This window comes from Macrotis lagotis, chromosome 6 (assembly GCF_037893015.1).
Source record: "Macrotis lagotis isolate mMagLag1 chromosome 6, bilby.v1.9.chrom.fasta, whole genome shotgun sequence".
In the NCBI taxonomy this organism is placed as follows: domain Eukaryota; kingdom Metazoa; phylum Chordata; class Mammalia; order Peramelemorphia; family Peramelidae; genus Macrotis; species Macrotis lagotis.
In genome coordinates, this window is record NC_133663.1 from 89,538,544 (window position 1) to 89,553,665 (window position 15,122).

The following is a 15,122-nucleotide window of genomic DNA, read 5'->3' on the forward strand; positions in this document are numbered from 1 at the left end:
TGGCAAACTACCCTAGTGTTTTTGCCAAGACAACCTCAAAAGGGGTTGCAAAGAGTCAGACACAATAGAAAGGAACAAGAACTTGCCCCTGATAACTCATCTTAAGCACTTTCCCAGTATGGGCTGGAAAAGAAAGTCCAGAGTGTTTCCTCTATTTATCCAATAGCTCTGCCTTGGGTCTTAATATACAGAAAACCCTTCTATGTTTCTGTTTCTCTAGTCATCTAACAACTATAAAAATTGAAAATAATGGAGCCAATATGAAGGAAAATGGAGAAAAATAAGACAGGAAGACAGGAATATAAATATACCTTTTCTTCTGTAAAATCTCCAAATGTTGCTTGAAGATCACTTATTTCTTCAACTAAAAACAAACCAGAAAGGACTAGAATGAGATAGGCTCAAGAGGGAATAAAAAAAATGCAATAATCTAGATACATCTAGGATACTTTTCAAACTAACAATTCAGTTTACAAAAGGAATTTCTTAGGCTGAATCTATCTTAGGCCAATAACACTTCTGCTATCTGCAGGTCCATATTGAGCCTAGAAAATTATTTATCTTTCAGGGTTGATACTTGAAATTTTTGAAAAAAAAAACACTGTCTTTTTCTCATCCATGTTACTAAAGGAAATTCAGTCTCATTTGAGAGAAGGTTTTTAATAACTCCTCCAAGGAATCTTAAATCAATCTTCATTGTTTGTTTGGGGAGGGGGAGAATAAAAACCCAACCAAGCAAAAAAAAAAAAATCCCACTTCCAAACTCTTTGCAATAATACCAGCAATACTCTAATATAGATTCTGTCTTGGTTGGGAAAGCAAATGAATACCTAAAGATTCAGTCAAGAGCTGAGTTCTCAGAGAAGGTGACTTAACAAGAAACTTTCTTTAAAATGACATTGAGTGAATTAGCTTGTGAATAAACATCAATACCTAAATTTAAAATGAGATTTTATTCATCTTTGTGTATCCTGCAGTGCCTTGAATGTAAAAGCATCTCAATAAATGTCTGTAGAGTTTAATTGAATCATGTTAGGTTAAAATACAAAAACTTGGATGGACAAAAAGGAGGTGAGCAAAGGTCCTCTCAGATCAAACAGAAACTTTCCATTTAGCATTTAAATTTCTCAAAAACTTGGTTTTAATCTACCTTTCAGTCTTAAATCCTATTCCCTTTCACATACTCTTTGCTCCAGCAAAACCAGCATTTTGGCTATTCTACACACCCAATACAGGATCTCTCTCCCCTCTGAACCTTTATACTGGCTCTCCCTCATTCCTAGGATGCTCTCCTTTCTCATCTCTGAGTTTTAGAATCCTGTTTCCCTTAAAAAACATCTCAAACCAATTTGGAACTATGCTCAAAAGACAATAAAAATGCATACCCTTTAATCCAGGAATACCACTATTAGGTCTGTATCCCAAAGAGATCAGACAAAGTGGGGAAGACCAGGTGTACAGAAATATTTATAGCAGCTCTTTTTGAGGTGTCAAATTATCAGGGAATGGTTAAACAAATTGTGGTGTATGAATGTGATGGAGTTCTATTGTTCTGTAAGAGTGGGGCAGACTTCAGAAAAACCTGGAAAGACTTACATGAACTTATGCTGAGTGAAGTGAGCAGAATGAAGAGAACATTGTACACATCAACAGCAATATTGTGAGATGATAAACTATGATGGCTATAGCTCATCTCAGCAGCTCAGGGATGAAAGACAGTGAGGAAAAATGCTATCCACATCTAGAGGAAAACTATGGAGTCTGAATGCAGATCAAAGCATTCTATGTATGTTTCTTTTTAAAACTTATTTTATGTTTTTTCTTTGTTTCTCATGGGTCCCCCCCCCCTTAGTTCTAATTCTTCTTTCACATGACTGATATGGAATTGTGTTAAACACAATTGTACATGCTTAATCTTTATCAAATTGTTCAATGCCGGAGTGGGGGGGCATAGAAAAATGTGGAACTCAAAAGCTTACAAAAAATGAATGTTCAAAATTATCTTTGCATGTAATTGGAAAAGATAAAGTAAAATAACATTTTAAAAAACTCAACTCAAGCACCAGCTTCTACCTGATGTCTTTCCTGATTGCTTATACCCTCCCAAATTTCTTTGTATTTAATTTTATATATATATATATATATATATGTTGGTATATTTACTTATGTTTTCTCCACTTTTCTCTCAGTAGAATATAAGCTTCTTGAGGCAAGTACTATTTTATTTTTTGCCTTTGTATCCCAAGAATCTACCACATATGTACCCTACACATGATAGGGAATTAATGAATGCTTGTTGTTGATTTATGTTATGATTTATTTGACATTACCTTGGCTGATTTATTGCCCTGGAACTCTATGTAAATCCCTTTGAGAGCTGAGACTGCCTAGGTGGAAGCTTCCCATATCACCCACTCTTCCCTTCTATCCACCTATCAACTTCAACCCTTTAGTGTTCCTAGTTTACCCTTCCCTAGCCTTCCTTTGTGACCTAAGAACTTTGTTCAATTATTCACAAGTTGCCCTCACAGTAGACCTGTTGGTTTGTTGTCGTCTTTTGTACTCAAAGAGGACCAAAATGACATCACTATATTACAATCAAGTTTACAGAGGGCCAGATCAATACAAGCTTGGAATGTTCTAATACAGGTCAGGTCCAAGTGAACATCTGGAGTGGAATTAGACCTGTCCCCTCCCATCAGAAATTACTTTGCACATATATTATATTTGTATGTGCTGTTTCTTCACAATAGACTACACAATTCTTGAATGGAAGAATTATTTCATTTGATCATTGTATTCCCAGTACTTAGAAGAATGGTTGGCATGAAAATGCTGATTGTATTGAATTAGACAATAGAAAAGAAGAGGGAGAATAGATAAAAATAAGTAAAACACATATATCTCCCCAAATTTATTTTTATATATTACCATCCTGGATTTCCACTGGAGCTCTTCTTTCTAGATTTAAAAAAAAACAAACAAATATTTGCTTAGAGGTCCTTGTGACAATAATGATGTCAATTCATGAGCAAATTTTGATGAATAAAAAAAGTTTTCCCACCTCTGCTTGATTCATATTCTTCGATTTTTCTCACTAGGGTTTTATCAATGCTGTCACAAGCTCTCTTCAGGTCATCCAGGTTTTCCTTTCCTAGAATTCCTCGTTTCTCCATCTCAATGAAAAGCTCCAAAGAAGTCTGGTGGAAAAGAGATGGCAATCAGTGAAACAGCACTTGAAAAGTGTGAGCTACATTATTCTTTGGATATTAACATTTTTGTTTCCTTCAAATTCTCAGAATCAAGGACTTTAAAAAAAAACAATCATACCCTCCCCTCATTTGGATTGGCCAAAGATCCTTTGTCATAAAAGGGCTTTTTGGAGAGTCTTTAGATCACATGCCCCATTTTTTTTCTGGGCATGTTCTAGTCTGTAAACATAGTGACAAATGGAAAGGGCTCATCTCTGACTCCATCTCTATCAGAATCAACTCTGAGATTTCAGTTCCACAGGCTAAGTAAAGTCCAGGCTGAGACAAAGAATGAGAAATTACAACATCAGACCTGGATAGTCATGACATCACTGACTCATCTCTCAAGTCTAATGCTCATCTCAGTCTCTGATTAAGCTGGAGACCAGAAGAAAGGCAAAATGAGAAGTGTGGGCATTGTGCTAGATGTATAGACAGGAAAATCTGGGTTCAAGTACCCCTGTCTGACAATAGCTTTGTGACCATGGACCAGGCACTTAAAATCTCTAAGCATTCCTCAACTATAAAATGAGCAAGTTGGTCTAGATGATCTTTTATGGCCCTTCCAGCTCTAAATCTATTACCTTATCACCCCAGACAACTGGTCTGATATACCCAAGGTATATAAATTGTTTTAGTCCTTTAAGACTTCCCTTTTCATGTCATTTCTAAACATGGAGCCCAGTTTTGTTTGATAACAGTCAAGACCCTCCTGTATTGTAAAAGTTCCATCACCCAATACCACTAATGTAAATCTGGCTGAGAATTAGATGGTGGTAAGCTATTATTTATACCTGGAAAGTCTCTCTCCCTTCTCCTCAATACCCTCCATCCCAACCTATTCTCAGAAAGAACTCTGGTTTACAAAGCACAGCATTGCCAATTCTTACCGTATTATCTTCTAGTTTGTACTTTGGAATCTTGCTACTCAAAATAAATTTGAAAGATTTCAATTCAAAGTTTGCCACATCTTCTGAAAGATTAAAAAGCAGGATCCTGAGGTGGGAAATTAAGAAATTTTAAAAATGTTTCCTCAAAGCATATTATGAATGCTTACTCATTTTTCCCTTTTAATGGAGACCAAATAAAGTAGGCAATTCCAAATACATAGAACAGGAAAAAAAATTTATTTTAGCTCTTTTACAAACAGCTTGCTATTCTTTTGAAAATTGAATAATTTCAATGTGTAGCTATCAACATTGTCCTGATTATCTGTGCTTCTTTTTAAACTTCTTTCTGTTTTCTTTTATTCTTTTAAAAAAAAATGATTCCTCAGTGAGTCAATGATTTTTCTTCCCCCCCTTTTTTGCTAATCTATCCCTAACCACTCCCTTCAGCCTCCTCCCACCTGTGCCATTGGGAGGGAAAAAGAAGGAAAAGAAAAAAAATTCCTTATAACAAATATTCAAAATGACACAATAAATCCCCACAATATCTAAACCTTGAAAATATCTTATACTGTATCAAGGAATGTCTTAGAGATGTTTCATGAAACCATACAGTCAGACCAAGAGGCAGCATGATTTAATGGAAGATCAAGTCCAGGGACCTAAGTTTAAATCCAGGTATCCTATTTATTTCCTCAATAAGCCTGTATAGGCCTTTGAGTTTTCTGGGACTCAGTTTCCTAATCTGTAAAATGAGGTCTCCTCTGGTTCCAGTCTTAAGAATCTGTGACTACACACAAGACTAACAATAAATAGGGAGGCTCATTCATTCACTTAGTTATTTGTTCATTTATTTATTTATTCATTCATTTATTCATTTCAAAGAAGATCAAACTGTAAGCACCCAAGGAATCCTGGAGGATGCTTCTACTTTATACACCTGATCATGCAATTCTTAGTAGTCAACAAAGCTTCATGAGAAGACATAACTCTCAGCTTTAAAGGTATTCCCTGATTCCTATAGAATGGTGTGGTATAATGAGCTGAATGTTGAACATGAAGGTGAAGACCTAGATTCCAATCCCACCATTGATACTATCTGATTAAGTTCAAGTCTGAACTTATCTGTACTTCAGTTTCTTCAGCATAAAATGGTGATACAAGTAGTTACCTCACAGGCTTGTTGTGTGGCTCAGTTATGAACTCTATTAGCAAGGACTGGCTTTTGCCTCTTTTTTTCTATTCCCAGCTTAACACAATGGCTGCAAATCATTTGAGAGCCAGGCCAGCTAAATTTCAGGACACTCTTTTTTTTATTTTTGCAAAGCAATGGGGTTAAGTGACTTGCCCAAGGCCACACAGCTAGGTAATTATTAAATGTCTGAGGCTGAATTTGAACTCGGGTATCACAGAAGTCTGATAAATGCTTCTTGGCTAACCAATTGATTACAACTACTATATGTTTACAGTTTGACTTGACTTCACCTTTTAGAAATTAAAAAGATTGAAGCATGTGTTTGTAAAGCCTGAAAAATGTTACATGATGTCTTAACATTCATGTCTTGTTAGGACTTAGCCACATTTTATACAATCTGGGGAGACCAGATTTCAAGAGGACCAAGATAATGGATAGAAGATAGAACCCAACAGTTTAATTTTAAATGCATGATGAGTTAGATTGGAATCTCTAAATTCAATTCTCTTAATTCAGAAGTATCTGTTTCTTGATCAGACTTAACAAACATTTTTCTTGTGCTTGGAATTCTCATCATCTATAAATACCTATAATCTAGTCTGTTTTTTTTAAATTTATTCAATGTTTAAGCAAACCATATTCTACTGATATTCAACTCCAAATTAATCTAGCTATGAAACAGTTAGTAGCTAAATTGTGCTAAAAATCATGAAAATCATAACCATAAATTCAGATTGGAATAGACAAACAAAGCAGGCTAAAGGCTAAATAGTAACTTGGGAAACTAGCTTCTTCAGTGCCTTTAGTCTCCCCTTTTGAGGCCCCTTTTCTCTTTTTAGTTTTCCTTCAATCATTGGCTTGAGAACTTGAGAGCTTTTGCCATCTCTTAATTATCAACAATGGTTCTTAGTAAATTTTGTGAGATGAATAATAAAGAAACCACAGAGTGACTAACAAATGCTGTTTTGTTCAAGGTACAAAGCTTACCACAAATAGTCAAATTTAAATGAAAAAAATTAACTACTTTAGGAAGAATTTTTAAAAATCATATATAGGGGGAAGCTAGGCGGCTCAGTGAATACAGCACTGACCCTGGAGTTCTAATTTAACCTCAGATACTTAATACTTACTTAGCTGTGTGACCTTGGGCAAGTCACTTAACCTCATTGCCTTGCAAAATAAAAAAAATCATATCAAGGAGGAGGCTACCATTCTACAATAAGAAGGCAGGGAAGTGTATTATTTCATATTTTCTCTTTCATCATCACTTCCACCATTATTAAAATATCATGAATAATGTAGCACCTTGGACCCATAAAGAAGACTGCAGGACCATTTTTCTTCAAACTAAATCATTCCAGATTAATGTGCTTTTTTGAGTTCTTATGTCAAATTTTTATTTTTTCCTGTTTTACTTCTATCAGGATGGAAGCTATTTCATTTTCATTCTGACTCATTTCCCTTTCCCATATTTAATCAGTCATGTAGACATGCCATTTTCCCCTTTTCAACATTTTTCTCATTGGTTCCCCTTCTTCACACTCAAATCATCCTCATTCAACCCCTGCACCTAGATCATTACAATAATCTTAAAAAACAAACATTTTGTATCATCTTCTCACCTAGATCATTGCAATAACTTTAAAAATGAATATGTTGTATCATTTTCTCTACCCTTGCTCAAGTACAAATAAAATTCCTTAAAGATAGTAACTTTTATGTCTTGGTATTTTCCCCTAGAACTTCATCCAGCGGTCACCATATAGCAGGTATTTGACAAAAGCTTATTAGTTGCATATTGCTCTTTTCTTAAGAAACACCCTCAACTTGATGGGAGAGGGTGCCTGTGACAGCTAATGCTGTCAACCCCAAGTCTATTTTGCTGTTGATCCTGATTTGACTTCAGATATCCCAGTGGGGCCCCCAGATGGATGACTTGTCCTGAGGTGAAGCAATGTAATCTGCCTTATTCTGTGGGAAGGTCCTTGATTTTGTTTAACTGGCTCTTGCTGTCTCATGAAGTCATTAGTTTCTGCAGATTCCATATTTTTTTAGAGAGGAGTTTTCTTCATTTACCTTTTCCAATTGGTCAATTCTACTTTTGAAAGAGCTTTCCATTTGACCTATTGAGGTTTTGAGAGAATTATTTTCTTTTTGCATTTGCCCAATTGAGGATCTGAGAGAATTATTCTCATTTTGTATTTGTCCAATTGATGATCTGCGAGACTTATTTTCATTTTGTATTTGTTCAACTGAGGATCTGATAGATTTATTCTTATTTTGTATTTGTCCAATTGTATTTTCCAATGATTTGTTTTCTTGTTGAAAGGTGTTAATTATCTCTTCCAAATTTTTCAATTGATTTTTAAACTCCTTCCTGATTTCTTAAAGGAAGTCTTTCTGTGCTGGAAACCAGATCATATTCTCCTCAGAGGTTCTAGGTCTCTCTGAGTTAGAGTCTTTTCCTTCCAAGAATTTTTCTATGGATCCACCTTTCCTCTCACCTTCCTTCATTTTGCTAAGACTTTGAGTTGGGGAGGGGCTGGTTCACAGAGGTTTGGTGTTGGGATCCATAGAGGCTTTACTCACTAAGTGTAATATCTCCAGCTGGCCAGTAGGGTGTGCTAGAGGATTTGCTCACTGAGTGTAATTTCTCCAGCTGGCCAGTAGGGGGTGCTGGTTGCTTTCCTCTGGAGTGTCTGTGACCTTGATTGAGGCCTTTTCCCTTGACCTGGAGGGAGTGATTGAAGCTGTCTTCAATCAATGGTGGGCTTTACCCTGGGGTGAAGTCATCCCTCTCCCAATTGTCAGCTGGGCTGGTTTTTCTGCTCACACACCTGTGCCTGGGGCAGAAGTAGTCTGTAGCTGCAATGGAGGCATGGGCTCGGAGTTCCTCAGACCTGAGGAGCCCAAGGATGGTGTCCACAGCTCTCCTGCACCGGAACTCTCACCCCAGCCCTGTCAGCAAGCTCCAGAGGGTCAGCACCAACACTAGTGCCTCTGCTCCCTAGTTGAACCAAGTCCCCCCCATGGTCCACCAGGCTCTTGCTCCATTTAATCAAACAGGTCTGGCTCTTGGGCCCTCAGGCTCCCAGGGGCTCCAACCCTGCTGCTAATCAGGCTGATCCGAGGCTGATCCACCTTCTGTGCTAGGACTCACCCAAGGCTGTGGAAGACAAATCCTAAGGTAGATGTTCTTTCTCCTGGCTTTTCTTTCTGGGTTTTGAGGATTGGATTTCTGTTAAGAGGTTTGTTTCATATCATAGATGGGGAAAGATCAGGAGACTTTAGAACTGCACCTATCTTCTCTTCGCCATCTTGACTGGAAGTCCAAAAGCTCCTTGAAAAAGATATCTGATGGCTAGGTGACTCTAGCTATAACAGCCTAGAGCCTGGTAAGGGAGAGGAATGATCAGGTAAGGAAGCATAATCCTCTGGAGGATTAAGAATCTCATCTCCCTTGGATGTCAGCATCTGTACAAAACCTTGGTTACCCTATACAAGTCCTAATTTTGTTACTACTCTAACTGGGCATTGGAGATCAGAAAATTCCCAATACCTGTCTACACCAGCCCCTGAGAGAAGAGAGACCCTTCTGGTTTAAAAATTGACAGCTAGGTAGTACAGTGGATAGAGCACCAGTCCTGGAGTCAGAAGGACCTGAGTTCAAATTTGACCTCAGATACTTATTATCTAGCTGTGTGACCTTGGGCAAGTCACTTTACCCCATTGTCTTGCAAAACAACAACAAAAAAAGGAATTGACAATCTATTTTCTTCACTCATTTGAAGAGAAAAGAGAGGAGAGAACCTTGAGAGGAAAAAGAATGTGAAGGAAGAGAGCAGGGAGGAAAGCAGAGCAGCATATGATCTGGAGCCTAGGTGGGTTTTTCAAGCATGGATGCTCAGAGATAGGAAGCAGCCAGCATGGTTGGCTTTTGAGGCACATTCAAACTCCAGTCCTTTGATTGCCTTTTTCAGACTGGCTGTTCAAATTGTCAGTTGTTTTTGTCTTGGTTGAAGTCTCCTGAAAAAATTAAAATCTCTTTTATTTTTTATGCATATGCTCCCCAAAATCAGGGTAAAGAAATGAGGAAACTGATTTCATTTATGCCCCACCCCAAGACTACAAATCCAGATCAACAGCAAAGTAAACTTGGGGCTGAGTGCACTGGCTGTCACAGGAATTCTCTCCCATCCTGTTGAATATATTTCTTAAGGCAATAACAATTCTCAGTTAACATCAATTAACAAGCGTATGTTAAGTACCAGCTATGTACCAACCACTGTATGAAACTCTGGCAGTAGATACCAAGATAAAAATTATATGGAGGCAAGAAGGTCTATAATTACAGGGTATGGATTCAAAACTTGGTTCTGCTACTTATTACCTGTATGACCTTGGAAAAGTCATTTTACTATCACTGGATCTCAGTTTTCTTATCTATAAAGTAAAGGCATTAGACTAGATGATATCTCAGGTCCCCTTCAACTTTAAATCTTTGATACTCTAATCTCCAAGAGTAGGACCGATAGGGAAGTTAGATTTTGAAAAATTTAGAGATGAAAATATAGTAACTGTTTCTATACACTGATGTTGAAATAGAATTAGCACTAGTGATGTTGGGTAGATCACATTTCTTTCTAAAAATATTAATAATATATTAGTCTATGGCAACAAGTAAGAGACAGCATGACATCGAGTCAGAGTCAGGAAGATCTAGCTTCAAGTTCTTCATAGGACACATTCTGGCTTGGGCAGTAGACCAGAAAACTCTTTAAAATATTGAATTTTAGAGCAGGCACCTAATTTACTTCAGGATTTAGGATTTCCTCACTGAAAATCTCCTACACTAATAAAATCACATATCCAGTCTCATCCTATTCCATGGTAGCTGATAATCCAAATATAATAATAATTATATAACTTTGAATATAGATGGATTTATTTCCCTTATTTAAAAAAAAACATGCTATTATTTCCTCTAGAAACATGCCTAAAGAAGAAAGGGTAATATAGAATTCAAATGTCAGGATAGGCTTAAATTTACCATCCTTTGGCTATTGCCAAAAAATTAAAATTTGTGGTGATGGTATTTAGAGGGGGACTGAATTTAAATTAAAAAGATTAAAAGAGGTAAAGAAGGGAACAATATATCATACTTAAAGGTGACATTGACAGCGAAAGATATCAATTTTATATGTTCATCCAATAGAACAGAAAATAAATTAATAAAGGAAAAATTAGCTGATTAGTAGATAAAACTTTGGACATGTCAGAAAGATGAATTTACACTCTGAAGAGCCATTCTTCAGGAAAAGATGGAAAATTGGATGACAAAATATGAGGGAAATTGATATTCTATCCATGTAGAACAGTAAAATTTAAATAGCTTAATAATCCAAATATAAAAAATAAAATTAGAAACTAATGGAAGAAATATATGTATTGTTATTGTAAAAATGTGTAAGTTTTCTAAGCATTCAGCAAAGGATAATGTAAAAGAAAATAACATGATTTTTATTATAAATTATAATATAGAGTTAGCAAAAGGCAATATATCTAGAAGAAAAAGAAAAAATCATAACAGAAAAAACTTTGTACTGAAATTTTCTGATAAAATTCTGAATCCAAAATACTAATGAGAATTAAGGATGCTGATGCCTGGTCATAAAAACCTTTTTAAAGTTTGCTAAGCATTTATCTCATGTGATCCTGGTAACACAGGATTTCATTACTCATAGAAAGCAATGTAGATCTACCCAATAAGGAACTTCAAAGTGTTCAAATTCTTTCACGTTCCTATTCTAGTACTAGTACTATAACCTAATAGAAGGCTGTTGATCAAAAATAAAAAAGGGACCTATCTATGCAAAAAAGTATCCCAAGCAGCATATCAAAAATGTCAACAATCTATGTGTCCAGTTTTCTTGGAACAACCAATCAAATTTTAGTTCATGAATGTAATTTTACTCCATGAAATAGTAAATATGAAGACTGCAAATAATTAAGAAAAGACAAAATGAAGACAAGCAAGCAAACAAAATCAAAAGAATGATAGTGACTATAGTTATGTATATACGAATAGAAATAGCAAAAAAAAGACAACTTCAGAAAATTATACAAATGAGGACATGGAAATAAACTATATAATTTGTGTCTCTCTTGTTAAGGTTAATATACATGGACACTTATTTTTTAAAAAAATCTGTTATTTCATTTATGTAAGGAACTCTTAGTAAGGACACTTTTTCTACTAACTAAACTTGAGGTATTAACTAGGGTCCAAAAAAGTTATGGCACTTGCTCAGGACTACATAGCCAGTACATTTCTGAAATGAAAATGAAAACTTGAACTCAGGTCTTTCTGACTCTTTCTCTCTCTCCAAAACATAAATATTGTATGAAATTTGAATATCCTGTAGATAGGTACACTTTAAAAAATAATATTGGGCAATAATATTGCAGTGGATAGGGCACCACACCAGAATCAAGAGAACTTGAATTCAAATCCAGTCTCAGACACTTATTGGCTGTGTGACCCTGAGTAAAGCACTTAACCCTAATTGTCTAAAAATGTCTTTATTATATATTCACACTTAAAACAGTATATATTGCCTTAGAACATGTGAAGATACTTTTACATATGTATATATATTCAATATTTAAAAAACAAATTATAAAACGAAGTTTACAACTCCATGTGCAATCATTTACAATTATTTAAAATTGTTTCTTATGTGTTTAAATATTTTGATAGATATGTGCAGAAAGGGTAATAAAAATTAAAAAAGAATAATCTTATCTCCACTGTGTTTGAAATGATCCAGAAAATGATATTCATTTTCATTAACTTGATTCAGTAGCTGCACAAAAGAATAAGATCTTTTTTTTCACATATGCCTTGGAAAACTGAAAGGATTATCTAAATGTGTTTCTGTTGTTTGCACAGACATTTTGAGTTCTCGATTTCTGTCCAATACCTCATGGTACAATTCTACAAAGAAATCCCCAAATCATGACAAAAACAAACCATTTATCACACCCAGTACCAGTCAATATAATTATAATCATAATCTCTAGGAGAAAATATCTGACCTCAGATGTAATTTTCAAATTCAAGTGAACTGAGAACAAACATCACAATTAAACATTCTTTGGTATGAATTTGCCAATGCCTCATTTCTCCCAAGAGTATTTGGATTTCAAGCATTTTATTTCTAATTATAAAATGATAAGCTTTGGAACTCTGAATAAACATAATAGAACCAATCATAGTTCCAAAGGACTAATGATGAAACATGCTACCAATCTCCAGAGAGAGCTGATGGACTTAAAAGTCTTTTTAAAAAAGCATGATTTGTTTTGCTGAACTATACATACTTGTAACATATTTTGGTTTTTTCTTACTTTCTCAATGGGCAGGTAAAGGGGAGATAGGAGGGAGAAAATTTAGAACTGAAAGTAAAATAGAAGTGAATATAAAAAATAAAGACTTTGTCTTCCCTAAATGGAATTTTAGGCATCTGAGAATAGGTGGGATGAAATTCTTGAGGGGAGGGGTTTAGGGAGGAAGGAGTCTTTCATGTGCCCTAGATATCATCATATCATCATCCTCTTAAGCACTTATATAGCACATTAATATTTGCAAAGCTTTTACACATATTGATGTATTTGTACTCATATAGTTTGCCTATGTACAAAGTTAAACTCATTTAAAATGCATCCAAATAATGCTCATTTCAAAAAATCATAATCTTAAAGTTCCACCTACCTATAGGAGGAAACCTGGCCTTTGGTTGAAATTTGGTGCTTCATCTCCAGTTCATTAGTGTTTAAGAAAGTCTTGAGGAGATCCATTCGTTTTATGTGGTAGAGCAGTTCCTTCAAGAAGAACAGATTGTCCTCGTCCAACAAACCCTGTTCCTCAAGTGTGTTGAAGAAACTCATGGCATCCTTAATTAGTTCCTGCTTCCTCAATGGAATGCAATCCAAGCAGAGGTATTTCAGAGCAGCCAGATCTTGACTGTCTATTTCCTCTGTAATTGCAAACAGAACTGTGCGGAAGTCCATGCTTATCAGAAAGAAGGTGAAGTTTTAACCTGGGAAAAGAAACTCTTATTTTAGTTAAGACAAATAAACTCTTAGCTGTATACATTCTAAGGCTTCTTCTTTGTTCAGTTGAAAGTTTTCACTTTCAAAGAAGATGTTTCCCACAACATTCAAAGTCTATACACTCTAAAATATAATGTACTTGCTCTTTCTAACTTATCTATAACTGTCATTAGGATCAGTACCTTCTATGAATATCCCAAAGCACTTACCACATAGTTATTGTCTTACATAGTTCCTGCTTGATAAATGTTAGACAAATGAATAAAATGAATATTGACTAGGCATTCTTAAATCAGTCCACTGCATGTTCATCTTTCTATTCTCTTTTTGACCCATAATCAGAAGGGACTTTACATGATTACTTAACTGTTTCAACTTTTCCCCTACACAACTCCTTAAACATTAAGAGCAAAGATCATGTCTTTCAAAAGTTAATGTTATCTTAATGAAGCATATCATAGTAAAGCAAAATAAGCTCTTGTGTTCAAAAGACCTATGATTTCAAATCCATTTACTAGCTGTAAGCTAGTATTGAGCAGAACATCTAGGAAGACCTCTGAAGTTATGGTTTCCTCATCTGTGATTTGGCAACAAGAATATTTCACAGTGTTGGGAGGATCAAATTATATATTGTAGATAAAGTGCTTTGAAAACCTCAAAGTGCAATGCAAATGTGACTTGTTAGTAGAAATGTAATGTCCAGAATGACCAGAATATTTTGACTATAATTGCAAGTTGAAAAAGCATTGAAAAGTGTTTTCAGGAGCAGCTAGGTGACACAGTGGATAGAGCAACAGTCTTGGAGTCAGGAGGACCTGAGTTCAAATTTGACTTCACTTAATGATTGCCTAGTTGTGTGACCTTGGGCAAGTTACTCTTAACCCCATTGCCTTAAATAAAGAAAATTTTAAAATGTTTTTACACACATGGACCATGCAATTTAACAGAATTATATCCAAGTCTATAATGATATACCACATTCAAACCTTTTAGAATCCTTTAAATATCCAGTAATCATAATGAATGCCTGTAATTCCTGCTACTAGAGAGACTAAGGCTAGTGAATTGTTTGAGCTCAAGAAGGTTGTCAACTGGGTGTCCTAAATCCTGTACCAGTAAGTGAGCTCAAAATCAAAGATCTTAAATTCTTCAAGTTAAAATTTAATTGGGTTTCCAGGATTTCTAGCAGTTTATATATTTGATTGAAAGTGAAGTTAATGCCACCATTCTATCCCCTCCACCACCAAGAATGATAATGTTTGCCTTCACCAAACCTGAGAAATCAGAAGAGCTTTATTCAGTAGAAGCTTACCCCAAGAAATAAGTCTAGGTTCTCTCACAAATGCAGCAGTTTAGAAAAAGGTCTGAGTATCTATCTGGGAAAAAATACAGATTCATTGAATAGCTGAAGTAGTGTCTGACTAATGACTTCCTATGTGATGCAATATCCTGAATGTGGAAAAGTACTCTTAGAACAGTACTCTTAGCATGACTTTTTCTTGATTCAGCAAAATCAACATTTCCCCAAGATTTCTCAACTTTCTCAGGCATGTTTTCCTCCTTGTATGTGATTGTTTTTAGACAAATAATACACACATGACACCCTCTGACCACCTTAGCTTACTCTGAACTGTTCTTGGGTTCCCCAAAGGTTTTCAACATCTGGTGTCAGAA

General features: G+C 35.5%; 1 protein-coding gene across 4 annotated transcripts in view; it reads right to left on the minus strand.

Annotated features, from left to right (window-relative positions):
• CASP8 (caspase 8) overlaps window positions 1-15,122 on the minus strand; it is a 50,155-nt gene that overhangs the window by 15,811 nt on the left and 19,222 nt on the right. Inside the window, exons 1-6 of one of the 4 annotated variants that reach the window (XM_074191655.1) lie at window positions 14,761-14,974; window positions 13,108-13,435; window positions 4,142-4,247; window positions 3,065-3,200; window positions 2,932-2,961; window positions 312-364 (exon numbers count right to left, since the gene is read on the minus strand). In XM_074191655.1, the coding sequence (XP_074047756.1) occupies window positions 312-364; window positions 2,932-2,961; window positions 3,065-3,200; window positions 4,142-4,247; window positions 13,108-13,406 (624 nt within the window). In that variant the 5' untranslated portion in view covers window positions 13,407-13,435; window positions 14,761-14,974. Of the gene's footprint in view, window positions 1-311; window positions 365-2,931; window positions 2,962-3,064; window positions 3,201-4,141; window positions 9,360-13,107; window positions 13,436-14,760; window positions 14,975-15,122 lie in introns of those variants that run through there. The other 3 variants (XM_074191653.1, XM_074191656.1, XM_074191657.1) reach the window with 3 other exon arrangements.